Below are 26,918 nucleotides of genomic sequence, written 5' to 3' on the forward strand. Positions count from 1 at the left end.
GGGTCAAGGGCGTGAGTTCTACAGCCAGAACGCCTGGACTCTGAGCCCAGCCCCACCCCCTACTGGAGAGTGACCTTGGGCACATCACTTAACCTGTTACTGCCTTTCTTTCCTCAACTGAAAATGCTAACAAGGTTAGTTCAGTTAATCCAGGTAAACCTCTCACCAGGGCCTGGTGCCTCATAAGATCTAAAAAAAAAAAAAAGCCGACATCGGAACATCAGCTCCCTGAGGCCAGAGACCGTGAGCGTCATGAGCCGCATTCCCAGTGCCTAGAACAGAGCCTGGCACGTGGTGGGGGCTCGACACGGAACGAATGTGAAGGGAAGGCAATATATAGTCTAATACAAAGTAGACAGGCTCAGGAGGGTTCAGTTTTGGATCACGTGAGCCACTCTAACGACGTGACTACTGAAGACGTGGCTCTTTAGGGCAGATACACGTGTGCCTTCTATCTCAGCAACGGGCTTCTCAGCGAAGAGAGGGAGGTATATGTCTGTTTCAGCTTCAAAATGTGAAAAAAAGAAAGCCACTAATACAATCAGTTTCGTATCCAAATCTTAGTTTTCACCGGAAAAGACATTTCTGAAAAGGTTGACAAAAACGGGCTTTTCATAGGATTAATTTTACTGTCATGTGCAGGTAAATGTCCTCTTAAAATTCTCGTAGAAGTTTTTATGAGGAATCTTTGCCATACGAGTAATCATTGTTTGATTATACATCACGTGCTATTTTCGTAACTACACGTATTAAGGTACAAGTTCTACATGTCACCCTGTCCTCTACATTTTTCCCTTCCTAAAGACTTTCTCCCACGAGAACAAGTCAGCTCTCAGGTGGTTCAGATGCTGTCAGCATACGTGCTGCCAAAGCGAGGACCAGATGCTTTTAACTTTATAGTCTAGCATTAAACCTAAGAAACTTAGCTTAAACGTTACCAGCTTGACACCCAGGTAGTTTCGAGGCTCACACCAAGCGTCTTACCAAGTCGGCCACCCTGCACAAGGAATCAGAGAGCTCGTCGAAAATGAGCACAGTCTGGGGCCCAGGTGCCACGGAACACACGCGCTCCACAAGCAAGTCTGCCTTCCTCAAGGCATTTTCTTGGGCGACCCGAAATCCTTCTGGGGCGCTGAGCTCAGGAACTCCAAAAAGACCCTGCAATCCAGAGAAGAGTTCCCATTTGTCACTAAAAAACACGATTTTTCGGTGTTAAGTGTAAGTCCTTTTCTCGGAGAGGAAATCTCGGTTTTCACTGGTGTATCACATAATGCCATGTTCACATTTCCCACGTCATTCCATAGATTAAACGACACCTGTTTTAAGAATGTGAATGTTTTTTCATTTTTAATTATTTCACACAAAACAAAAACAGAACGATACAGGTTCAACACCCAGCTCAGCCACTACTGCAGACCCTACCTCATAAAGTAGTTACAAGGATTAAATGAGATGATACGTGTTTTTAAAGCATTTCAACACTGCCTGGCACGCAGAAAGCCATTTAATAGATATTAGCTGTAATCACCATTAGCCATATGACCCCGGTTGGCCTAGTTCTCTCTCCTCCTGGGTCTAAGTTTCTCATTAAGCACGATGGGGATGACAGTACATATCTGACAGCATGGATACAGGTATACTATATTAGAAAGTATATGTAAAGTCTTCTGGGGACGCTGCTGGCCATTGGGTCCAGTCCAGTACCTAGAACCAGGTATTCCACAACTCAAGACAGAGAGGATGAGTTGAGCACATAGACACTTCAGGAAGATTTAATAAGCATGTTAAAACCGACTCATTGGCTGAAAGCAGCAAATTTTATACTTTCCGAAAGCATTTCAGCATCTTGATGAGGACAAAGATCACTCATCCAATGGGAACGACCGTCCTTTTCTACCAGTTCAAACACACTCGTTCCAGCACCCAGGAAGGCAGGATAGAAAACACAAAGCATTTACGATGCACTTACTGCACGCCAAGAGGAGATTTCTGGACCTAATACAGGTTCCCTCATTTAAATCACATAATCCTAGTGCAGGAACCATCATTCTTCTTTCACACATAAGAAACACACTTTAAGAAGCCAAAAAAAAAAAAAAAAAAGTTTGAGGTCATTAATTGTGGGAAAGACAGAACTTGAGCCCGCTTCGTACATCTCCAAAGCCCACACTTCTTCCATACTTCCGTACTGCAATTTATCTGTTTGAAAGTCTCTCCTGAGAAGGCAAGATCCTAGAGGGAGGAACCGCTTTCATCATTTGAACCAGCTGCCCAGCATAGTGCCTACCACATGGGCAAACTCGTGGACGAGACAAATTAACGGACCGGCGCTTAGCTCTGTAGTTGAACTTTGCAGATGACTAATAGGTTGATTTTGGAAAACAGCAAGAGGTAAAATTTTCAGGACCGGTAAGGCCTACCTTTTCTGCAAGAAGGGATGCGTGAAATTAACCTCTCTCCAAACCGATTAAATAATGAAAAAAATAAAAGACAGTTGCGGGCAGAGCAGAATCAGGACCAAAACCAAATCAGATTCTCTACACTGATTTAATTTGATTCAAGTACAGACTATTTTTCATTTCCCAGCACACCTCTCCACACTGCTGTTGGGAATTCTAAACCTCAGACTACTAGTTATGGGAATGATAAAAAAAAAAAAAAAACTACATTAACCTTTGTGGTTTTGTGTTGTTCTCTTGTTTAATCAAAAACCAATTCAGGTACCTGAAAATCCAACGTCAGTATCTAAACTCGTGATCTTCCAAAAAAAAAAAAAAAAAAAGCTAAAATTAGTTCTATTTCATCCACCCAAACCAAACTTACTTTTTTCATCTTTCTACTCAATACCTATACGTGGTTGTTCTCCTCTCACCAAGTATGTTAAGACCTTATTCTGGTATTTACCCCTATGGAAGTTGGCCAATTTCATACAAAAATATTTTTAAAACAGTCAAAGCTAATGGCAGAGATCAAATAAGAAAACACTCAAATCAGTAAGCTCACTGTTAACGGTATCCTAGGCTCTTATAACAAAGGCAGTGGTACAGATAATGAAGAAATTTAAAAGGCAAACATAAAAGTAACAACCTGAGGAGGGTAAAATCCACAAATGTAAAGTACAACAGGAATAGAAGGGTAAATCCCTTTCAAGCGTGCCTTCCTTTCACCTTTAACTCAGGCACTCGGTAAATATAGACTGCCTACGTAACGCCAGACACCTGCTGCGTGTGTGGACGTAGCAATAAACAGGAACCAGAGAATTCAGTCAGTGACTTCCCGGGGGAAGAAATCAACGTGATCAACGCCATCGCATTATAGGAAATTAGACGGTTCTCAACAGTTTTTGTGTTTTATAACAAGAAGAGCCCAAAGCTTTGGAAAAAATTTAAACCGGCATTTCGAGCATCGCCGGCATTAGTAATTACACGGAAACTCGACGCCGCCCATGAGCTGCAGGGCCAGGCGCCAAGGCACCAGGGTTGGGTTGGGGCAAAAGCGCACTTCGGCTGGGGTTGGTCCCAGTGTGAGGCGAGGGCGGGACCCGGCAGGCGGGATTCACCGCCACCGCCAAAATGAACTATTTTAAGTGCACGTGGAGCGAGGGCTCACACGAGGCAGGTCCCAGGACCCACATTCTGGGGGGCAGGACCCCTAAGGGCCGCCCCGCGCCCCTTACACCAGCCCCTCAAAGAGGAGGTGACGGGCAAGGTCACCGAGAGCGCACACGACACCCTACTGTACAAAGCGGGTTCGCTGCCCGGCTCCTCCCAGACCCAAAAGACCCGGCCCGGATCCCTGCTGGGCCACGCGGGGGGGACGAGGGGAGCCCCCTCCCGCGCCGCTCACCCGGCGCTCGCCGAACAGGTCCAGGCGGCGGCCCTGGGGCTTGACATTGAAGGCGGCGCCCACCGGGAACCAGCTGGTGCTGACCCCTCGGGCGCGGATCCTGGCTCCGAGGCCCCTCGAGCCCGCTCGCCCGGGCCATAGAGGCGCTGCCCGGCTTCCGAGCCCGCCCAGCCTCCCGGCGCACAGCATCTGGAGCCCAGAGCAGCCCCTTCCCCCGCCGCGAGACCCCGCCCCTGCACCGCAGCTCCCGCCGGGAGCACGCGCACCGCGTTTCCAAGGCAGCGGGCCACGCCGCACCACGTGACGCCAGCGCTTCCGGGTCGGGGCTCGAGGCCCTCAGAACGTGAGCACGTCGGAGTCCCGCGAGCAAGAGCGTCGCTCCGCCGCCTTCACGGCGGACGCCGCGGTCTTGCGCCCCCGTGCGTCTGGAGTAAAGAACGGCCCAGGTTTACGCTTCCCTCCCACGTGACTCGAGCGAGGCGGGCAAAGTCTCGCCGCAGGGTGAATTCTTCCAGGAGGGGCAGCGAACGCTCGGCGACCGCCGCCTGAGTGCCTTCCCCGACGTGACGGCACCGGTGACGCTCGTCGACTCTGTCGGCCTCCACCCTAAACGATGGTCGAAATTAAATCTACGGTATGACTGCCCCGCATGGTTGTGTGCAACCGAGTAAATTTACTGCCAGTGAGTCTCCACTCAGAGTTTGGCTGGTAAAATTGTTACGATAACTAATCTACAGTGTACATTTGCAGAGGGAGGATTTCGCCGCACTTCACTCAGCCATAGGGGAATGAGAAGATTTGGGGGCAGGAGGCAGAAAGGAAACTGCGACTTGGGGCTTAGGATGGGGAGTGTGGGAAAGGGCTGGGGGCCCTGGACAGCCTTGGCCTCCCCTAAATGAACGGAAATCACACGACAGGCGGAGTCGGGCCGGGTTCTTGTCCAGGGCGGGAAGCTTACCCTTGCTAAACTTCAACGCCCTCGTCTGCAGAAAGGGAATCGTGCCAGGTGCCTGCCTCCTGTACCTTCCAGAAGTGCGTGCAGATTACGTGAACGAGTTCACAGCGAGGTGTCTTTCTTTCGAGAGGCTTCTGTAGGTGGAGGGAGAAAAATGCCACGGTTGGGGAAGGGACCGAGGGGAGGGGAGGCTGCCAACGGCACCCTCACATTTTGCCTGGCTTCCTCCCTGCAGACACCTGCCGGTCCCTGGTCTATTTCAGGGTGGAGCCGGGCTGCAGAGTGGCGGACGCACGTGGGACGGGCCCCTTGACAACTGACGCTTCTGCAGAAGTGAAGCCGGGGGTGCGGGTGTGAGAAGAGGCCCACCTAGGAAAGCGAGCAAGAGGGGAGGGCTGGCTACCGCCGCCTCCCACCAGCGCCTCGAAATACGAAACACACGGCCTCAATTTTATGCAGGAACTGGATGCCGACTGATTGGTTAAATCGGTGAGCGCGCAGGGCATCGAGGGCGGTGGCGAGCTAGAAGGAGGATTCCTGTGACTTGTGCAGAGGAACAAGAGCCCGAGTGGACCTTTTGGTTCCGGGGCAACCCACAGGCACATTTTTCTGAAACCGCTTTATTTGAAGTCGTTCCAGAGCTTTATCTCCCCTGAATGTTTGGGCTTGGAGTAAAACTGTTCACTTGAGCATTGCCTGTTGGGTTTGATCAGTCCTAAGAGCCTTGTGGAAGGGCCCAGAAAGCCAGAAGGTGAAGCCAGGAGTGAGTGGTACGTGCGTCCTATAGATCGCTTCTAATCCCCCTTCCTCCCTTCTCCTGGGGGGTAAAAAAAAAAAAAAAAAATTAGTTTCAAATGGAGTTTGTTTTCAGTTTAGCCAGGCAGGGAGAAAAGGCCCAGTTAATCGTGGCACATAACAATTAAAATTTAGCTAAGACAAGCAGTGTAGCGAACCTATACGATTCTTTACAACTTAACTATAAACTGTATTTCATTATGCATGTACGGTAAGTTGTGATTTCATTTTCTCCTGGCTTTTAATCAAAGACTTCAAATGATTTAAAATCCCCAAATTCCTAACTCTGTGTCCATATCTCATTTTTGGCAACCGGTGGCTCACAGGGCAGCCTACCCCATGTGGCCGACCTAACGGCCATATAGCAGACCCTTACAAAGATGTCAGATGTGTCGTGTAAAAAAGAAAATTCATCAGTATATTACCAATATATTTGACAAAAAAAATAAATTTATATATATATAATATATATAATATATATAATATATATATATTATATATATTATATATATTATATATATTATATATATTATATATATTATATATATTATATATATATTTGACAAATATATATATTATATATATATTTGACAAATATATATATATATATTTGACAAAAATGCTTTTTCATCTTTTTCTTAAAAAGGTGCTTCAAGGGGCGCCTGGGTGGCGCAGTCGGTTAAGCGTCCGACTTCAGCCAGGTCACGATCTCGCGGTCCGTGAGTTCGAGCCCCGCGTCGGGCTCTGGGCTGATGGCTCGGAGCCTGGAGCCTGTTTCCGATTCTGTGTCTCCCTCTCTCTCTGCCCCTCCCCCGTTCATGCTCTGTCTCTCTCTGTCCCAAAAATAAATAAAAACATTGAAAAAAATTTAAAAAAAAAAATAAAAAAAAAAAAAGGTGCTTCAAACCTGAGAGCCTTCCTTTAGCCCAGAATGATTTTCCTACAAGGATCCCTAACCATCGTAATGCAACATTTAAGCCTAAGAGTGTCCTGGGGTGGGGGTGGGGGGTGGGGGGTGGGGGTGGTGACAGCTTGTCCCAAATTAACCAGGTGTCTTGTGTCTCAGAGAGCCTGGCATCATTAGACTGTTCAGACCTGCAGCCCAGATTCACAGCCAGCCAATGAAAAATAATCACAAATGGCGCATTACATGCGCCCCACCCCTGCCAGTCCAGCTTTATCTTTTGAAATCCTTTAAACTATGTTTTACATCCCATCTTCCATATTTCATCAAAAAAAAAAAAGAAGAAGAATTTTATAAAAGCTTGTATCCCATGTGTGGTCATAAATGTATTTTTTTCTTTATGTCTATCTCAGCGTATAAAGTTGGGTTCCTGAATAAGTCAGCACAGGTCGCCTCCCGATTCAGCCCTAACAAAACCAGACTTTGGGGAGAAACCGCTTAGATTACTACAATTGAAAAAAGCCAGAGAGGGGATCCTGGGCTCGGTCAGTTGAGTGTCCGATTTCAGCTCAGGTCATGATCTGACGGTTCGTGAGTTTGAGCCCCACATCGGGCTCACGGCTGTCAGCCCAGAGCTCGCTTGGGATCCCCTGTCCTCCCCTCTCTCTGCCCCTCCCCTGCTTGCTCTCTCTCTCTCTCTCTCAAAAATAAACATTAAAAAAAGCCAAAGAATAAGGACACTCTGGCTCAATAAATAAAGTGATCAGTCCCGCGGTAGCTGAGGGGAAGGAGGACAGCAAGGTGGGTACAGGGGCCACAGTGCAAAACTGAAGGAGACACTCACAGTCGGGGTCAAGTGCATGCAGTGGCAGCACCTGAAGGTGAGCCCCTCCTTCGATTCTGCACCCAGGGCCCCTCACTTGCTTCACCCCGGTCCTGGCTCTGCTCTAGAAGAAGTAAGTTAAGGAAGGCCAATCAAATACCTGTAAACAGAAGTTATTTCTGTACATTTCCCAGATTTTCCATAAGCACCGAGCAGTTTTTCAATTCTTCATTTTTACAGACTGCTGCCTGCTTGTAATGATCATTTAGAAAAAAGCCCCACTTTCCCCAGGGAATGAAGACGTCGTCCCAAGTGTGTTGACTTGGAGCATGGATAGAATGGCCCTAAGTCCCAATTTCTAGTGGCCCATCCTGTCAGATAAACTGGTCCCAGGCTGCTTTTCCTCATGGAAAAGTATTCGAGGGGCGCCTGGGTGGCTCAAGTCAGTCAAGCGTCCGACTTTGGCTCAGGTCATGATCTCAGGGTTCGTGAGTTGGAGCCCCGTGCCGGGCTCTCTGCTGTCAGCGTGGACTGTGCTTCAGATCCTCTGTCTCCCTGTCTCTGCCCCTCCCCTGCTCGCACTTTCTCTCTCAAAATAAACAAGTAAACTTAAAAAAAAAAAAAAGTATATTGAGTTAACTGAAGGCTATGTAATACTTGCAGAACATTAGAGGCTTTGGAACGTGTAAAGTGATTTCAGTCAACCACTGCTGTACCATGGGAGACTGGAGCACAGAAGAGCTGAATGACGTACCCACTGCAGGTTCCTTGGTCAAGGCTGGAACGACAGCCCGTACATCTCGATTCTTCGTCTTGGGCTTTTTCCGCTATAATCACGCTGCCCCCCTCCTTAGGTCATAGACTCCTCAACGTTCTTTTAGACACAAGCCGTGGTAACAATGGCACTAACAACAAAAGACCTGCGTCAGACTGGTTGAAACCGAGAATCCGGTGGCTCACGCAACAACCTAGTCCAGAGGTATCTCTGCCTTCAGGGACAGCTGGCTTTAGGGGTCTTAACAATGTCATCAGAACTGGCTCATCTCCAGCCCTGTTTGGCTTTGTTTTCAGGCTCTACAGATGAGCTAAATGGCTGCCAAGTAAAGTCCTGACGTCACCTGAAGATCTTGCCCTTCCCCCCCCCTCCCCCACAACAGGCCTTCCAAAGTTGCAGATTGCATGCCATTGGGTCTGATGGGATCGGGCACCATTTTGGAAATAGTCACCGTGGCCAGAAGGTACTATTCTTACTAAATAGGCCTCAATCCCATGTCTACCCAGAGTGTAGAGTCTACACCCTTTGAAAGACTTGTCTGAGGGTACACATCAGGACCAGACAAGAGGGAGGCAGAGGGTGCCCATCTGAACAAGAATAGCCACTGTGGCCTAAAACGTTAAGTTTCTCCTTACCTCGTTCTCTCAGTAAATTCACCTGCATCCTCTGCTTTCCACCGTAGCTGTTTCATGTCTCTGTCCAGGAACCTTTTCCTTTTGCATAGCTCCTTTAAAGTTTTTATAAGGTAATGGGGCGCCTGGGTGGCTTCGTTGGTTAAGCATCCAATTTCGGCTCGGGTCATGATCTCACAGTTCGTGAGTTCGAGCCACACATCGGGCTCTGTGCTGACAGCTCCGAGCCTGGAGCCTGCTTCGGATTCTGTGTTTCCCTCTCTCTCTGCCCCTCCCCCACTCATGCTCTGTGTCTCTCAAAAATAAATGTTAAAACAATTTTATGAGGTAAATAGTGAAAAAAATCAAAAGGAATTCACCCTGCTGCGTTTTGAACTTGTTTGAGACCTGTGATCTCTTTTTTCCTCCCTTTTGGAATGGGACTGTCTATCCTGTGCCTTTCCCACCATTGTATTTTGGAAGCAAATGATGTGTCTGGTTTCACAGGTTCACAGAGGCAGAGGGATTTTGCCCCAGGATGATCCACGCATTAGCTCTTACTTATAACTGACTTAAAGGAGTAAGATGATGCGATCGGGGACTCTGAGCTGGCGATTTTTAGATGAGATTTAGAGTTAGCATGGATGCTGACACTGTTAAGACTTTGGGGGATGTTGGGATGGGGTGAGTGTATTTGGCATTGGGGAAGGTCAGGGACTTTGGAGGACCAGAGCAGCCTATAATACGTTGGATCGTGTCTCCCAAACAGATACGCTGAAGTCCTAACCCTTGGTATCTGTGAACGTGACCTTACTTGGAAACAGGGTCTCTGTGGGTGTACTCAGGTTAAGAGGAGGTCATATTAGATTAGGGTGGCCCCTAATCCAAATGACTGGTGCCCTTATCAGAAAAGGGAGGTTTGCGCACAGGCAGACATAGAGGAAGGCCGGCCAGGTGAGGATGGGGGCAGAGCTTGGAGGCTTCCGCAAGTCGGGGAAAGTCTGGGTCTGCCAGAAGCTGAAAGGAGCCAGGTAGAACCTTCCTCAGGGGCTTCAGGGATACTGGCTCTGCTGATACCTTGATTTAGACTCCTAGCCTCCAGCATCGTGAGACAGTTACTTTCTGTGGTTTTCAGCTCCCCCGTTTGTGGTGCGTTCTGACAATAATCCCAGGAAACCAGTACAAATTCGAGCCTGGCAACTGGTTTCGTAAACAACTATTTGTTGACCTAAATGGCGATTAAAACCCAAGCTACCAAATGAGCAAAGCGTTCCACAGCTTTCTGGAATGACCCGTCACCAGCTTACGCCTTGTGTTAGCTACGATATGGAATGAGCGCTTGGACGCTTCCCGGTGTCCCCAGAAATTCAGATGAGGGGTGAGTCCTGATGCGGCTCCTTCAAGAACTAACTAGCGTTATCAGAACACTGGTCCCATGAGAAACACGCGTGCAAAGGATTCTCCGGATAAGGGGAACGATGAAAACTCATAAATGAATTATAATAGATGATGCAGGCATCTTTTGAAGATTTTATTCTTAAGTAATCTCTACACCCAACACGGGGCTTGAACTCACAACCCCGAGATCGAGAGCTGCAAGGACCCCCCCCCCCAGCTGAGCCAGCCGGGCGCCCCGACACCAGCACTTGGGTGCCGCTCTGTGATGATTACAGTAACGAGGGTGCTTCGTAGAGCAGAATCATCGGACAGCATTTTCACGAAGCCGTCTCCGATGGGTGGTGAGCAGAGTCTAACCGCCTCCCCGTCACTGGCTGAACAGAAGGAAGCCCGTGAAAGTTGTGTCATCGTCCTCATCCGCAAACAAGCCGTTAAACCTCTCCCCTCCTGCCACCTGCATCCACACCTCGTCCCCCAGCTTCAGGGGCAGCACGATGCCGCCGGACGCCTGGTCCTCCGAGCTCATGTAGCCGTCCTTGGTGTGCAGGATTTTTACCCCATTTTTGACCAAAGCTACCTGAACGTTCCTGGAGAAGACAGTGATGTGGTAGGTGAAATAATAGACCCCGGCAACGTGGCAAGTGAATTTCCCCGTGGCTACATCGTAGTGATTGAATTCGTTGTACAGGATCTTATCAAATTTAATGGGCGCATCTGAAGCCGGAAACTTGCTCAGTACCGTGAGGCCCACCGTGAAAGCGCTTTTGGGCCAGACGGGAGTCTCGCCGATTTTCCCTTTTTCGCCTCGGTCCCCTTTCCAGCCTCTCATCCCCCGGACTCCCGGCTCCCCCTGGGGCCCGAGGGGCCCAGCGTCTCCCTTGGGGCCAGGCTTTCCGACGGGGCCCATGGGGCCAGGTAGACCAGTTGGCCCCGAAGGCCCAGTGTGGCCCTGTAGCCCCTGAGGACCAGTGGGCCCCACGTCACCTTTCTCCCCCTTTGGCCCTCGAGGGCCAGTCTCCCCCTGGAGGCCTTTCTCTCCCATGGGACCAACAAATCCCTTGGGCCCGTGTTTTCCTGGGGGTCCCTGGGAGCCTTGATCGCCTTTGATGCCTTTGGCTTCGACTTTTCCGTCTGCTCCTAGGCGGAGAAAGAGAGAATAAAGGAAAAGATGACTTGCGACACGTCACCTTGCAAAGCCAGCTTTGGCTTTTCTCGAGCACACGGAGGATACACAGCAGTGCAAGTACAGTAGATGCTCCAGGTCCGAACGTTACTTTACTCCTAAAGCGCGTGCGTGGCATCCACACCCGCTCACACGCGCGTGCGTGCACACAAAACCCCTTCGTGCTCCTGTCCGCTACGGTGGCGTCGGGGTCCACGTTAGAAGTTCCAGCTCCTTACCCACCACAGAGTCGACTCTGGCCACTACACACGGCCGACCCTTGGGCACAGGTCTTCGGAAAGGCAGACGAACTCAAGCTGCCTCCAGTGACCCGCCACTCAGCTCTCGTTCTGTGACATCTTCTAAAAAAACCCCTCACGGGACTGAACAGGCCCCTCAGGGCCCCCCGGCTCCTCCAGCCCGACTGGAGAGCCGTGGTGAGGAGCACGGGTTCTGGAGCCAAATGCCAAGACTCCTTCCTGCCTCCTCCACGCAGGCACAGCGGGACAAGCCAGTCAGCCACCTACACCTCTGATGCCTCATCCGTAAAACTGAGACAATAATACCACCTCATTTATAGGCTGTTGTATCGAGTCGATATGTGGAAATCGGGGCACCTGGGTGGCTCAGTCGGTGAAGCGTTAGACTCCCGGTTTTGGCTCAGGCGATGATCTCACGGCTCAGGAGTTCGAGCCCCGCACTGGGCTGTGTGCTGACAGTGCGGGGGCCTGCTTGGATTCTTGCTCTCTCCCTCTCTCTTTGCCCCTCGTGCACGCATGCTCTCTCCCTCTCTTTCTCTCAAAATAAATAAACTTAAAGATACGTGAAAAGATGGGGCGCCTCGGTGGCTCAGTCGGTTGAGCGTCTGACTTCGGCTCAGGTCACGATCTCACAGTCCGTGAGTTCGAGCCCGGCGTCAGGCTCTGTGCTGACAGCTCAGAGCCTGGAGCCTGCTTTGGATTCTGTCTCCCTCTCTCTCTGCCCCTCCCCACCTCATGCTCTGTCTCTCTCTGTCTCAGAAATAAACATTAAAAAAAATTTTATTTTAAATAAATAATAAAAAAAAGATACGTGAAAAGCACTCAGAGCAACCTGGCACAAAATGTTTGCCCTTGAGACCATTCTCTCTCCCCCCATCAGTCACAACTGGCAGAGCCCTCCTCACCCTCCCAGGCCCAATTCCAGCGCCACCTTCTCATGCACTGTTGCCAGAAGCCCGGAGTCAAACTTTAGCGTCATTCCCCAGCGTCCACCCACTAAAACAGGCTTCAGCAAACTACGGCCCGTGAGCCAAATCCAGCCTCACGCCTGTTTTTATCCGGCCCACAGGCGACGAATGGTTTGCATTTTTAAGTGGTCACAAATAAAATTCTGCCCTAGAAATAATGCTTAAAAATTATATAAAATCCAGCTTTTAGTTTTCATGGAGTTTCACCGGAACACAGCCCCACTTACGTCGCATCTATGGCTGCTTTTCTTTTTTTTTTTTTAAATTTTTTTTTCAACGTTTTTTATTTATTTTTGGGACAGAGAGAGACAGAGCATGAACGGGGGAGGGGCAGAGAGAGAGGGAGACACAGAATCGGAAACAGGCTCCAGGCTCCGAGCCATCAGCCCAGAGCCTGACGCGGGGCTCGAACTCACAGACCGCAAGATCGTGACCTGGCTGAAGTCGGACGCTTAACCGACTGCGCCACCCAGGCGCCCCTATGGCTGCTTTTCACTACGGTTGTGACCATATGGCCCGGGAAGCTGAAATTATTCACTATCTGACCCTTGACAGAAAAAGAATCACGAACTTCTAGAGATCAAGGGCTGTGCTGTCCTTATTGTTGGATCATCCTCAGAGGCTACAACGGCTACTTGTCCTTGGTGAGCGCCAAATGCCTAAGTCACTGACGGCTCAGAATTAGAGGGTGGTGAAACGGAACACGATTTCTGACCTCGTTCTCCTTTCTCTCCATTCATTCCATCTTTCCCTGGACCACCAGGATGTCCTGGTTCTCCTAGGTGGAAGAGAAGGAAATAGACAAGGGTTAGAATTCTAATTCCGCGTTTCCTGAACATCGGTCTCAATCAGGGGTATAGACTGAAGAGTCCTGGGAGTGTGCCCCCACCCCCACCATGCACACACTGTCTTTTGCAGAAGTGCCGGTGGAGAGAGGCAGATGTGAGTTGTGTAAAAGAAATGAATTATGAAATGAATTGAGTGGACGTCCCAAGCACCCAGCTCCAGGAAGACAAGACAGGAAGGTAATATGTGCACAGATGATCACAATTACGTTTTTCCCTCGTGAATTGAACTCGGGTAGCGACTGACTGTTGGAGGCACTGGGTGCCTCACTTCCGCTCTTTTTCTATCTTGTGTAGAGTGGGGTGGAAGGTTCACTAGCCTCCTGTGAAACACAGATGACTGTGGTTACCTGGCGCTATGGGGGACGGAAGAAAGGATTCTGGAAGGATCTCTCCAGCACCTTAGAGTGGTGGTAGATGTCACCCATTAAGGTGGCATGGCCGGCCCCACTGGGAACATCAGGGGGGTGAGGTTTTGCCGACCACACATGAATTTTGAGCTCAGAACAGGCAATCCTTAGCTCCAACTTCCCATGTTGTAAGTCAACATCTCTGGAATCAAAGGCAGTTCTTGCTGTAAGGAAGGACAGTAGGAGCAAAAGTTGAAGGAATCATGAAGACACGAGTGTATCCCGTGTATGTGTATACACACACACAGCACACACACTGTGGTCCCAGTGGGAGGGGAAAGTAGAGGAATGGAGTTCATCAAGGTTGAGGTTTGGCCATTTACTTGCACTGGGCTGTTGACTACCCAGAAATGAGACTGGTCTAATGCCAAAAGTGACATGGGCTCTACTAGAGATGTCACCCATCGGAGACCCCGCAGAGCCCGTCTGCAGGGCAGTGGCAAGAGAGATGGTGGGTGGCCCTCTGCTTCATCCAGCCCACCCAACAGATCCCCTGGATTAGCAAATGCCGTGAGCACAGAAACACCTAAAAACACCAAGACTTTCATTCGGCTCTACAGCTGACTCCCCATACGAAGTAATTTGTTCCAATATTCATTTCTCCAAAACTTAACAAAGGCTTTTTAAAAACCCATATTCCAGGGGGGCCCGGGTGGCTCAGTCGGTTAAGCGACTGACTCTTGATTTCAGCTCAGGTCACGATCGTGAGATCGAGCCACCCACCCATGCCAGCATGGAGCCTGCTTGTATTCTCTCGCCCTCTCTCTCTGCCCCTCCCCCCACCCTCTAAAATACAATAATCGTTTAAAAAATCCATATTCCAACAGCATTTGCTGGCAGAGCACCTTTTAGTTCATCCTGAAGTTACTTTCTGTGTATCATTTCAACCGTTTTTAAAATAGCCAGAGGAATATCTAATCTTCTGGTAGGATTCTGAAATAGCAAGAGGGAGGAAAAATGACCGTGGTTTGTGCTCAGGTTCCCCACAGAGTCCTGAAATGTCTAATTTAATTGGGGTGTTTCTATCAATGACTGATATCTCATGGTACAGTTTATAATTGGGATGAGACTCATTCTAATGAATGTAAATGTATATCCCTATGTCCCAAGTCTTAAAAATCTCTAGGTTTTTGTCAGACATCTTGTCAGATGTCTGACTAGTTCATCATTGTTTTCTCCCACTCACACGCACTGGAAAAGGTCACGCTAAGAAGAGAAATGACAGCGCTATTTTTGTGTGATTCGTGAACGTCTGCCTCATCAAGTCAACCTTCAATCTTCGATTTCTTTGCAGAAGTATTTCGGGCGCCCACCCGTTCGTGAGAGTTCAACAGTACAATTTGAAAGTCCCTCGGGCTGGGCACACGTAACCACAATACGCCACAGTACACGGACGGATGATGAACGTGTGAGGGCTCTCGCTCCTCCCACAGCACATGCTTCCGGCTTCACGTGACCTGTCCAAAGAGACCACGCGAAGCCACCCAAGTCAATTCATATAGGAAATACTTTCAAAGCTCAATTTTTTTCATCAAAATTTACCTTTTATTTTTTTAATTTTGTTTAATGTTTTATATTTGAGAAAGAGAGAGAGAGAGACTGAGCGTGAGCAGGGGAAGGGCAGAGAGAGAGGGAGACACAGAATCCAAAGCAGGCTCCAGGCTCTGAGCTGTCAACACAGAGCCCGACGCGGGGCTTGAACCCACAAACCGTGAGATCATGACCTGAGCCGAAGTCGGACGCTCAACCGACTGAGCCACCCAGACGCCCTCTAAATTTATCTTTTAGAATGTCAATCGGAGTTTTGATGTTTTCCCCCTGTACCCAGATAGACCAATCCGCTTACGGTTCAGGTATGTGACCCTACGGTCAGACCCAGGCTCAAGAACCAAGCCTGTCAGTTGGTGTCATGGAATCCACTCACGTAGCCTGGCTTTTGCAGATCTCCTTCCCAGAGGCTGCATCCTGACCCCAGATCCCCAGACCCTGGGGCAGGTCCCAACACCTGAGTCCCGCCGTGTGGCTTCAGTGACCATCTACTTTGGTATTCTCTGTCACGCCACGTCACCTGCCTCACCGTGTGGCAAGGCCCTAGCTCTCCCGTGCAGCGCAGCCAGGCGCTCCCTGCTAAATATTTAGCGATCAGATTTCTCTATATGCTCCAAGTGCCAAAGACCCACCATACCTGCCATCTGAGGCAGAAAGATCTACACCATGTGCTTCTGAAGACGGCCTGTAGTATCAGAGGTGACGGCCCAAAAGCAGTTGTCCCCACTAGATGAGAACGTCCGGTGGAGGGGGGAGCCGTGTTGGTCTTGTCCTGCCACAGTACCCCAGAATCTGGCCTGGAGCGGGCTCTCGGTCACTGCTTTCTGAGCAAGGGGTGCATGAATGAAGGAGGGGGAGCGGGCAGGTGATGACTACACTGGTGATGAATGAATGAATGAATGAATGAATAAGAGGAACGGACGGGTACATGGAAGGGTAGCTGGAGGCCACCAAGTGGTGAGTACCTGCCTCTCCCTTGTCGCCCTTTGCTCCGTCTCGTCCATCTCTCCCGGGCAAACCATTGTGACCGGGATTCCCAGGGACGCCAGGGTGCCCCTGCCTGCACGTGTCCTGTGCGTTCACGTTTCCCATGCAGATCCCGCCGGCGAGCAGAAGCAACCAGGTCCTCATGTTTCAGATGATGGAGCTGAGCTGAGAGAGGGAAACACAGACCAGAAGGAAAGGCCTTTGTTTCTGGGGCCACAGACACAGCCTCTGCTCCTTGCCGTGGGGCACGGGCCCACTCCCGATCGACCTTGGACAGGATGGCCAAGACCGGTAAGGGCAGAAGCCGCTAGCGGACGAAGCTTCTCACAATCAGAAGGCCATCGTTCTTGAAAGGAACCCACGTGACTGGGACCACTCTGAATGGCAAATGGTCAAGGGGAAAGCCGAGTTCCAAGTCAAATACTCGCATTTACCACTCCGCTCCACTTGGGGCAAACCGCTTTTTGGAGCCAGAGAAGGGAATGATACTCGCTTCTCGGCGCTGCTGTAACAACCAAGGTTGACTACAAAGTGCATGAAAAGCACATGTTCAACAGTAAAGCAAACACAGAATTAGCATTTGATCCGGCAACCCCAGTTCGGGGTGGACACACACAAGAACTCGAAGCAGAGACTCCGACATACTTGGACACGCGTGTTCACACCAGCTTTAGTCACAGGAGCCCGAAGGTGGGAACAACCCACACGGCCGCCGACATGTGAATGAACAAGATGTGTTTACACACACGACGGGATGCTCCTCAGCCTTGAAAAGGAGGGACGTTCTGACGCATATACTACAACACGGATGAACCTTAAAGACATTGTGCGACGTGAAATAAGCCGGACGGGACCAATACTCTCCGATTCCACTCGTATGAGGGCCCTAGAGTAGTCGAATTCACAGGGACACAAAGCAGAACAGTGGGAGCCAACGGCTGGGGGAAGGGGAGGGGGAGCTAACGGAGTTTCAGGTTGGGAAGATGGAAAAGCTCTGAAAGCGGACCGTGGAGACAGTCGAACAACGTGAACGTACTTCAAGCCGCCGAACTGGACGCTTAAAAGCGGGTAAAGTGGTAAGTTTTATGCAATGTTTATTTTACAATAAAAAACAAATAGAATGAAAAACAGTAAAGCATTCCACGCTGTCCTACTGTGATGAGACATATGCTTTGAGTTAGATTTTTGACTCTACAGGAAACCACCGTGAAGGGCACGCACACACACACACACACACACACACACACACACCAAGGAACAGGCAGTTTGCGAAGTACACCTTCAGGCCCCACTGCGAGTTTTTGATTTGCTTTCCAACCCCATCAGGAGCGAAGGCCACGCCGGGTGGTGAGGTTTGCGATGAGATCTAAAGGAGCAGAGCAGCTAATCAGGCCAAGTGTTCTAGGCAGAGAGAACACACAGGCAAGACCCTACGGCAGTGTGCACACAGGATTCATGGGACGCTCTTGACTACACAGATCTCCCCGGGAAGGGGGCACCACACCGATGACTCTCTTTCACGGCACCGTAGTACAGGGCTACTCTTACTTACGTCACCGTATGACTGAAGTCTGACTGCATTTTTCTCCTTACTGTACTCCTAGTGCTCAGTATTAAGCCTGCAGCACTGTGTTGAATAAATATGCATTGAATGAAATGCGTGTGCCATGGCAGACACTTTAGGACATAAAAATAATAATAACCTGAGAATCGTGTCACACAGAGGACGGGTTAAGACGGCAGCGGAGTAGCCTGAGCTCGCTTCATCCCTCGAACATTCGAACACAGCTAGATGAATATCAAATCATTTGAACACACGAGAAGCCGATCCGAACTGAGAGGGCCGGGCTGCACAGCTAGAGCTAGAAAAGCAACCCCAGTGTGGACGGTGGGAGCCACAGAGAGTTGACCTCGGGGGAGAAAAGACTGTGTGCTGTGGAGGGGAGGGAGCCCTGATCACGTAGAGAGGAGTGAGAGAGAGAGAGAGAGAGAGAGAGAGAGAGAGAGAGAGAGAGAGAGTGAAGGTGCACCTAAGGGATCTCAGAGGAATAAACTTTCCCCAAAACCACTGGGAAAAGAAGAGGGGCTAACCACCACAAGCTTTTATGAGCCGCAGAGCGCAAAGTCTGAAGTTACCGAGGTCAGCGCCATCACCAGCTTTGCGCCCGGTGGGCCTGGCGGTGCTCCAGTGGGGAAGGAGTGTGGAGTGTGGCGGCCCGAAGCGGGCAGCGTGGTCTGAGGATCTCTTGGGTTGCACAAGGAGAGACAGTTCCCTGGCTTGAAGTGCATTTGGGAGAGGTGGACTGGCCTCTCCTGGGACAGAAAGACCCCGTGGGCACCAGCCTGCCGCTCTATTCACTGGCATAAGAACAGAGATGCCAGCTGAGGGCGGCAAACCTTGGGTGCCGGGTTTTGGCTGTGCTTTAACACCAACTCCAAAAAATTGCTAGAACTAATACATGAGTTCGGCAACGTCACAGGATATAAGATCAATGTCGAGAAATCTGGTGCATTTCTATACACCAATAAAGAAGCAGAGGAAAAGAAACCGAGGCATCGATTGCGTTTATAATTGCACCAAAACTCATAAGAGACCTAGGAATAAACCTAACCAAAGATGTAAAATATCTGTATGCTGAAAACTATAGAAAACTTATGAAGGAAATTGAAGAAGATGTAAAGAAATGGAAAAACATTCTGTGCTCATGGATTGGAAGAAAAAACATTGTTAAAATGTCAATGCTACCCAAAGCAATCTACACGTTCAATGCAATCCCTATCGAAATACCACCAGCATTTTTCACAGAGCTAGAACACATAATCCTAAAATCTGTATGGAACCACAAAAGACCCCGAATTGCCAAAGCAATCCTGAAAAAGAACACCAAAGCCAGAGGCATCACAACTCCAGACTTCAAACCATATTACAAAGCTGTAGTGATCAAGCCAGTCTGGTACTGGCATGAAAACAGACATAGATCAATGGGACAGAATAAAAAGCCCAGAAATGGACTCACAACGATATGGCCAACTAATCTTTGGCAAAGCAGGAAAGAATATCCAATGGAAAAAAGACAGTCTTTTCAACAGATGGTGCTGGGAAAACGGGACAGCGACACGCAGAAGAATGAAACCGTACCACTTTCCTACACCACACACAAAATAAATTCACAGTGTACACAAGACCTAAATGTGAGACAAGAAACCATCAAAATCCTAGAGGAGAACACAGGCAGCAACCTCTATGACCTCAGCCACAGCAACTTCTTACTAGACGTGTCGCCAGAGGCAAGGGAAACAAAAGCAAACATGAACTATTGGGACTTTATCAAGACAAAAAGCTTCTGCACAGTGAAGGAAACAATCAGCAAAACTAAAAGACAGCCTACGAAATGGGAGAAGATATCTGCAAGTGACATATCAGATAAAGGGTTGGTATCCAAAAATCTATAAAGAAATCACCAAACTCAACACCCAAAAAACAAATAATCTCGTGAAGAAATGGGCAGAAGACACGAACAGACATTTTTCCAAGGAAGATATTCAGATGGTAACAGACACATGAAAAGATGCTCAACATCGCTCATCGTCACATGAATACAAATCAAAATCCTGATGAGACGTCACCTCACACCTGTCAGAATGGCTAAAATTAACAACACAGGAAACAACAAATGTTGGCAAGGATGTGGAGAAGGGGTGTAACCCTCTTACACCATTGGTGGGAATACAAACTGGTGCAGCCACGCTGGAAAACAGTATGGAGTTTCCTGAAAAAGTTACAAATAGAACTACCCTACGATCCAGCAACTGGACTACTAGGTATTTACCCGAAGGATAAAAAAATACAGATTCAAGGGGGCACACGCACCCGGATGTTTATAGCAGCACTATCAACAATAGTCAAATTAATGGAAAGAACCCAAGTGTCCCTCAACTGATGAACAGGTAAAGAAGATGTGGTATAAGGGCACCTGGGTGGCTCAGTCGGTTAAGTGTCTGACTTCAGCTCAGACCATGATCGCATGGTTTGTGGGTTCAATCCCCAGGTTGGGCTCAGTGCTGACGGCTCAGAGCCTGGAGCCCGCTTAGGATTCTGTGTCTCCCTCTCTCTCTGCTCATGTTCTGTGTCTTTCTCTCAAAAGTAAACATGAACAATTTTTTTAATTAAAAAAGATGTGAGAGATACACACACACACACACACACACACACACAATGGAATATTACTCAGCCATCAAAAAATGAAATCTTGCTGTTTGCAATGACATGGATGGAGCTAGAAGATATTATGCTAAGCCAAATAAGTCAGAGAAAGATAAATACCATATGGTTTCACTCATTGGAATTAGGAAACAAAACAGATGAACATATAGGAAGGGGGAGAAAAAAAAGAGAGGGAAGCAAACCGTAAGAGACACTTAATGATAGAGAACAAACTGAGCGTTGCTGGAGGGAGGAAGGAGGGAGATAGGCTAGGTGGGCGATGGGTATTGGGGGCACTTGTGAAGATGAGCACTGGGTGTTGTATGTAAGTGTTGAATCACCACTATGACACCATACGTTAACTAACATAATTTAAATTAAAATTTGGAGAAGAAAATAATAACATGAGGCTAGTGAAGCAGGTCAGAACCCAGACCCTTATACAGCACTGAAGGCGACGTCCATCCGCACAACCTTTCAGATAAAGAGAAAAGACGTTCATATCTTAACCTTAGTGATCTTGTGCCGAAAATTCTTAATAATCCAACATTTGTTTGCCAAACATATTAGCCATGACATTATCTGTCATAGTGCAAAAGTGTGTACTGCATAATGTGCTTCCATCCGTGCTGCTTGGGTATAATATTATGTAGCCCCTGAAATAATTATGTAGGTCATGTAGAAATAAAATATGTGAAAGATATATGTTGTGTTTAAAAAAAATTTTTTTTTATTTTTCAGAGAGAGAGAGAGAGAGAGAGAGTGTGCGAGCATGAGCAGGGGAGGGGCAGAGAGGGAGGGAGACACAGAGTCTGAAGCTGGCTCCAGGCTCTGAGCTGTCGGCACAGAGCCCAACGCAGGGCTCGAACTCACAAAATGCGAGATTGTGACCTGAGCTGAAGTTGGATACTTAACCGACTGAGCCACCCAGGCACCCTGATGTTGAATTTTTAAAAAGTAGAATAAAATGGCATGTACATTATGAATTACAGAGGTACCTATGTAATTCTATATGCATATCGACAAAAACTAGGACCAAATATATCCAAATGAATATGGCTGCTTTAGAATAGCAGGGTTATGAGGGTTTTTTCCTTTTAAAAAAAATGCTTTTTTACAGTGTCTATTAAAATATTTCTAGATAGATAAACGTTAAAAAAAAATTAAAAAAAAAAAGGGGGGCGCCTGGGTGGCTCAGTAGGTTAAGCGTCCGACTTCGGCTCAGGTCACGATCTCGCAGTCTGTGAGTTCGAGCCCTGCGTCGGGCTCTGTGCTGACAGCTCAGAGCTTGGAGCCTGTTTCCGATTCTGTGTCTCCCTCTCTCTGACCCTCCCCCATTCATGCTCTCTCTCTGTCTCAAAGATAGATAAACGTTAAAAAAAATTTAAAAAATATATTTCTAGATAAATATTAAAACCAGCTAGACTTGTCTAGGATTATATCGCCATCTCATGGAAACTTCTAAATATCACAGCGTCCAGTTTGATGGCAAAGTATTTTTAGACAAGAAAATACAGATGTTTCCTTTTGAAGTCACAAACTTACACCATTTCAGGAAATTGAATTGTTTTCTTGGAGCCAAATTCCATAAATAATCTACACCATCCTCTTTTGTTTAACTCAGAAGTGACTGGTCATAGTTGAATTGAAATGGCACAGACCAACCTCTGCTAAAGGGTCTATATTTTTCCTTTTAAATTTTTTCAAAATGTATTACAATTATTTCAATAATAAAAAGATCTCAAGATCATAAAGGCATCAAATTGGGGTAAACTCCATTTTGTCCTCCAGCTAGGGAAGAGCTAACATCTATCCTTCCGTAATTTTTTTTTAATGTTTATTTATTTTCGAGAGAGACAGAGCATGAGTGAGGGAGGGGCAGAGAGGGGGGAGACACAGAACCCGAAGCAGGCTCCAGGCTCTGAGCTGTCAGCACAGAGCCCGACGCGGGGCTCGAACTCACAAGCCATGAGATCATGACCTGAGCCGAAGTCGGACGCTTAACCGACTGGGCCCCCCAGGCCCCCCTGTCATTTATTTCTCTGGTTTTGAGCACTTGCTTAGACCTCAAGCCTAGCACACAGACAACCTTCAACAGATGACTGTGAATAACCAAATATGCTCTGCTCCCAAATAAGCAGGGAAATAAGCTATGGCACTATCTTTAATACGAAAATTGAGAAGAGGGACGTGAGGGTTTGCACAAGGACTACAGTAGACGTTATATGAATACGTCATTAGTAAAAATAAGAAGGTGCGTTTGTGCTTCTTACAAAGCCATAAATTGGATCCTCAGTTTCGTTAGTTCAGCCCACAATTGATGCACTCAATTTAATTGCACTGTGTGTCGTGGAATTGATGCACCTTTTAATTCCTCTACGTGTTTCTCCAGAATGCACGAGAGCTAGGAGCGCTTCTCTCCCGCCCTTCCCTCCCCCTTCCCCCTCCCTGCTCTCACCTGGATCACTGCCACCCCCACCCCATCTCCACACTGCAGCTAGACTAGGGAGCACTTATTAGGCGCCACCCTAGGTTACAAGGACAGCCACTGCATCTTTCCGCTTGCTTATTTTCAGTACGTCACCAACAATTATTTGTTGAATGATTTAAAAAGAGAGAGAAAAAAAGAACTTTCGAAAGAAATATCCTGGCTCCAAATGTGTGCGACGCAGCCTTTGGGGACGTGGCTGGGTATTAAATCTAATCCGTGTCGATGCCTTCGGTGGAGATCACTAGTTTCTCCAACCCCCCCCCCTTGCTCCTCGTAATAGAAATTTGAGGCGGCATGTGGCTGCCCGCAGTGGACATTTCCCAGCCTCCCTTGCAGAGGCCCGGAAAATACGAGGAAACTGGATTCTGGCCGGTGGGAATGAACAAGAGGGATCTGTGCAAGGACCACAGGCTTCACGGGGGAGGAGGGCTGCTCCACCCTCCCCGGGCCCCTTGCCCCTCCCTGCGGCTGGGGTGTGCGTGGGTGGGTAGGGGGGGTGGTGAGACGTCTTGGGACTCCTTGAAGGAGAGCCACCCTTCGGGGATAGAAAATCTCTGGTCCCTGACGGCCACGCAGACCAGACCCGCCCCGCCGGCCCGTCTCTGACACGAGAGAGAAGTACATCACAAGCCTGCTGGAGCCACTGTTATTTGGGGTCTCCCTCCCTACTGCTAAGCCCACGTCTTGACTAACGCGAGGCACCTGCTGCCACAGGGGTGAGCATTCATCCCAGCGAGGAAGGTCGGTGGCCATGTGTCGTGGGCCCAATCGTCAGAGTTGCTGAGCACTCGCTGGATACGCAGCCCTCCAGGCGATAGATTAAACAAGCGGCCACGGTCCTGCCTGAGCCGGATCCATGTGAATCACAGGGAACAGACGCGACCCTCCCACCGAACGCCCAACCCTCGGGGCCCGAGGACCCTGGGATTCTGCTGTGATCCCCTAGACCTGACACACTGCCCCGGGGGTGGGCGGTGGGCAGAGGGACACAGACCGCAAAGGACTTTGGAGCTACGGTTTTTTAGACCCCCCGCAACAGGTCCTGACTGGGTTTCTGGGTTGTTTCTCCTTTGCCTGACCTACACGGTGCCTTCACTACTGAGCTCCTGGTTAAGGTCACTCGGTTTAATAAAAGACCTGCCAGAATCGAGCTGAGCGGCGCACAGTGGGTCTCCCAGCCTCCGAGCTTCTGCTCTGCTTCTTGCGTGTAACACGCGAGAGAAGAAACCACCCCGAACACCCCTCCCCGACTTGACACTTCACGAACCTAAAAATCAAAAGATTGTCGCTCATCGAGTACCTTTTCTTCCACATGCCCCGCACATTGTATTTCTTCTTTAACGTATGTTGAGGGGCTTGTTTTCAAGCTACGCCGTGTAAGTGATGAAGTACGGCCGTCCCTATAAACACGCACACGCTCAAATTTGTGCCAAATAATCTACGAGCTCCTCTAGAAAGCTCTCGGGGTGGGGGTCTACCCTTACGCCTTCTCCTGTAGCTTCATCCCTCCTCCCGGCCAGTTTGCAGGGTTCTGGAAGAACCTCAAGATCTGCTTTTGTCTCCTGTTCACCTCTTCCGCAAATGAATTCTGAAACCAGCGTGCTCCTTTCCCACCCAAAACTCGGCAGACAGCTGCCTGCCGCGCCAATAACTAAGCACGATCGTCACACACGGATTAAGAGCTGCTTTAGGACTCCCATGCCTTAAATCAAAACCAAAGCAGCGGTTTCCTAACGCACTTACCTGAACCCCGGGGCCACGGGCTGCATGCAGGTGCTGCACAAACCAGGAATCTAGGGCTCACTAAATAAAATCACGCCTTCCTGCCACATAATTCCCTAGTGGATGTATCTGCAAAACAGCAGGAAGGGGAGGGAACCGAGTAAGGCACAAGATGTTTTGGAAGAGCTTCAAAACTTGCAGCCAGACTGGAGTCAGGTAGCGTCTTCTAGCACTATCTGTTCAGAAGACTCGGCTCTTTACCCCCCTGTCCTTTTTAACCAAGGGAGAGAAAGCGAGGTACACTTCCGAGTCTGGAAGAAGGAATCCCCACGGCCGGTGTCTTTCCGTAAAGTGACGTTTGTGCCTTTGCTTCGGCCGCCTCCCCGCCGACCTCGGGCCAATTGCGGGCCAACAGGATGACAGATTGCTGGGATTCCAGATCCCTGGAAGGGACTTCATTTAACGAGATCCCTCAAACTTCTGCGTGGGTCCTGTGATGGTAGACACCGTGTGTACCTTGGTATTTAACGCGCGTTCTCTTCACACACACACCACCTGCCACTGGAAGAGGCACGGTGCGACTGTTTTTTGGACGCCACGTAACCATTAACGTTTCGTTTTGCCCCCATCAGAGTTCATTAACACGGATCTCTAACTGAAAAATAGCCTCAGGAGGACAAACGTACACAACGCTGTTTTTCAGAGGCTGTTGAGAACCAACTCGGACAACCTAGCTGGACTGCAGAGGCCACACAGAGAAGGGGGGATGCGGGCTGGGCAAGTCCCATCGGACAGAAGGAACACCCTCCCCACTCGCCAGGCGTCCGTTCCTCGTCTGTACCGCGGGGAAAGCAACACCAGCCTCACAGGGCAGGGCGGGATTTCGTTTGGCGACAGAAGCTGATCTGCTTTCTCTTCCGTCGTCCCGTAGCCTGAACTCCTGACCCGTAAACGCACCCAGACACCTCCGGTCACTTCTTAGTGGGAGGGGGGCAGCCCGAGCGTTGACCCCGGGGACAACTCCTCCCTCCTGCTGTGGCTGCCCCTCCCCCACCGGTGTCACCCTTGTCTTCCCCTTCTCCATCCCTGTCTCCTCCCCTGTCCTCTTCCTCTGCCTGTTCATGCTCCGGGGGTGACCCAGGGCCGATCCCCTCCTTGGGCTGTCCGCTCTCGGCTTCCTTCCCGCCCGCACCTCCCGCTCTCACCTCTCTCTGGAGCCGCAGCGTCCAGCGGGTAGACCAGAAAGTCACACGGGCCCCCCGCCAACCCGGCCTCTCTTCTCCGCATCCGACGGTGGCACCGGCGCCCGGCCATCGCCCCGGGGCAGAACCCCGAAACCGCATCTCGTCTCCACAGCTGCGTGACAGGCTCACGGCTGAGCATCCTTCACCTGTGTCCGGCCTCGCCCTCTTCTCCAGCGTCGCCGCTGCGGGACACGGTCTCCCAGGTCACCCCTGGCCTGGTGCGAAATCCACCCTTTTCCCCGACCCCGGGATGAGCTGAGCAAATCCCACACGAGCCGAAATCCCACACAATTTCCTCGCCTTCCATTCTTCGGCCACGAAACGAAATCCCAGGACCTCACGCCGGTGGGCAGGTCCTTTGGGAGCCGGCTTCGACCCCTTCGGTTTCTCACGCGGCCCGTCAGTTGGATTCAAGCCACACACCCAGGCTCTCCGGGGCTGGGGGGGGCCCTCCGGGATGCTGCCTGGGCCTTGCCTCCCGGGCCCCCTTCCCGCCCGGCCACTCGCCAGAGGGAAGGACTCCGTTACCCGAAGGCCGCGACTTGAACACCCCCCCGTCGCTGCACACTTCACTTCACCGTGAGCTTTCATCACAACTCCATGTGCCTGTCTCCCCGCTTCGACCAGACGCGCCCTGGGAGGATTACCCAGTTCAGCTGGCCTCCCCGCTGCACAAGGCATGCTGTGCTCCACCGAGGTCGGCTACCCCTCAGCCCTTCTAGCAAAGCCCCCACCGCCCTCTTTTTACCAGTTCCTACAAATGGCACCGGCTGGGTCCCTGGGAGCCTCCCCGGGGAGGCCTTTCAGATTCCCAGTGTTCCCCCTCCCCCGCCCCCTGCCCCTAAGCTACCCCCTCTTCCAGGGCAGCCCAAGGGAAGGGAGAGAGCAGTTTGGGAAGGAGGTGGAGGTTAGGAGTAAACAGTGGGGACGGGCTGCCTGGCAACCCTCTCGGGGATACTTTTCACTGCAA

General features: G+C 49.8%; 2 protein-coding genes and 1 long non-coding RNA gene across 14 annotated transcripts in view; 1 reads left to right on the forward strand and 2 right to left on the reverse strand.

Annotated features, from left to right (window-relative positions):
- MIPEP (mitochondrial intermediate peptidase) overlaps positions 1–4,134 on the reverse strand; it is a 200,559-nt gene extending 196,425 nt beyond the window's left edge. For 4 of the 9 annotated variants that reach the window (XM_006927168.4, XM_045041758.1, XR_006588074.1 and 1 more), the window contains exons 1-2: positions 3,847–4,131; positions 985–1,158 (exon numbers count right to left, since the gene is read on the reverse strand). In XM_006927168.4, the coding sequence (XP_006927230.1) occupies positions 985–1,158; positions 3,847–4,035 (363 nt within the window). In that variant the 5' untranslated portion in view covers positions 4,036–4,131. Of the gene's footprint in view, positions 1–984; positions 1,159–3,846 lie in introns of all 9 variants that reach the window. The other 5 variants (XM_045041790.1, XM_045041638.1, XM_045041709.1 and 2 more) reach the window with 4 other exon arrangements.
- Positions 4,135–4,185: 51 nt separating this feature from the next.
- On the forward strand, positions 4,186–10,075 carry LOC111559532. 4 transcript variants are annotated; one of them, XR_006588457.1, is made up of 4 exons: positions 4,186–4,937; positions 5,037–5,290; positions 7,987–8,561; positions 9,845–10,075. It is a non-coding gene; the product is annotated as an uncharacterized LOC111559532 (long non-coding RNA). The 4 variants fall into 4 exon arrangements; XR_002740578.2 differs by lacking the exon at positions 9,845–10,075 and having other exon boundaries at positions 7,987–8,302; positions 8,395–8,771; XR_006588465.1 differs by lacking the exon at positions 9,845–10,075 and having other exon boundaries at positions 5,065–5,290; positions 7,987–8,771.
- Positions 10,076–10,202: 127 nt separating this feature from the next.
- On the reverse strand, positions 10,203–26,728 carry LOC101095540 (complement C1q and tumor necrosis factor-related protein 9A). The gene is made up of 4 exons (XM_011280638.3): positions 24,726–26,728; positions 16,266–16,452; positions 13,213–13,275; positions 10,203–11,244 (listed from the first exon to the last, which is right to left on the reverse strand). Exons 2-4 carry the CDS (start codon positions 16,429–16,431, stop codon positions 10,475–10,477), a joined length of 999 nt encoding a protein of 332 aa, XP_011278940.2. The 5' UTR covers positions 16,432–16,452; positions 24,726–26,728; the 3' UTR covers positions 10,203–10,474.
- Positions 26,729–26,918: the final 190 nt, after the last annotated feature.

The sequence above is a fragment of the Felis catus genome, chromosome A1 (genome assembly GCF_018350175.1).
Source record: "Felis catus isolate Fca126 chromosome A1, F.catus_Fca126_mat1.0, whole genome shotgun sequence".
Lineage (NCBI taxonomy): Eukaryota > Metazoa > Chordata > Mammalia > Carnivora > Felidae > Felis > Felis catus.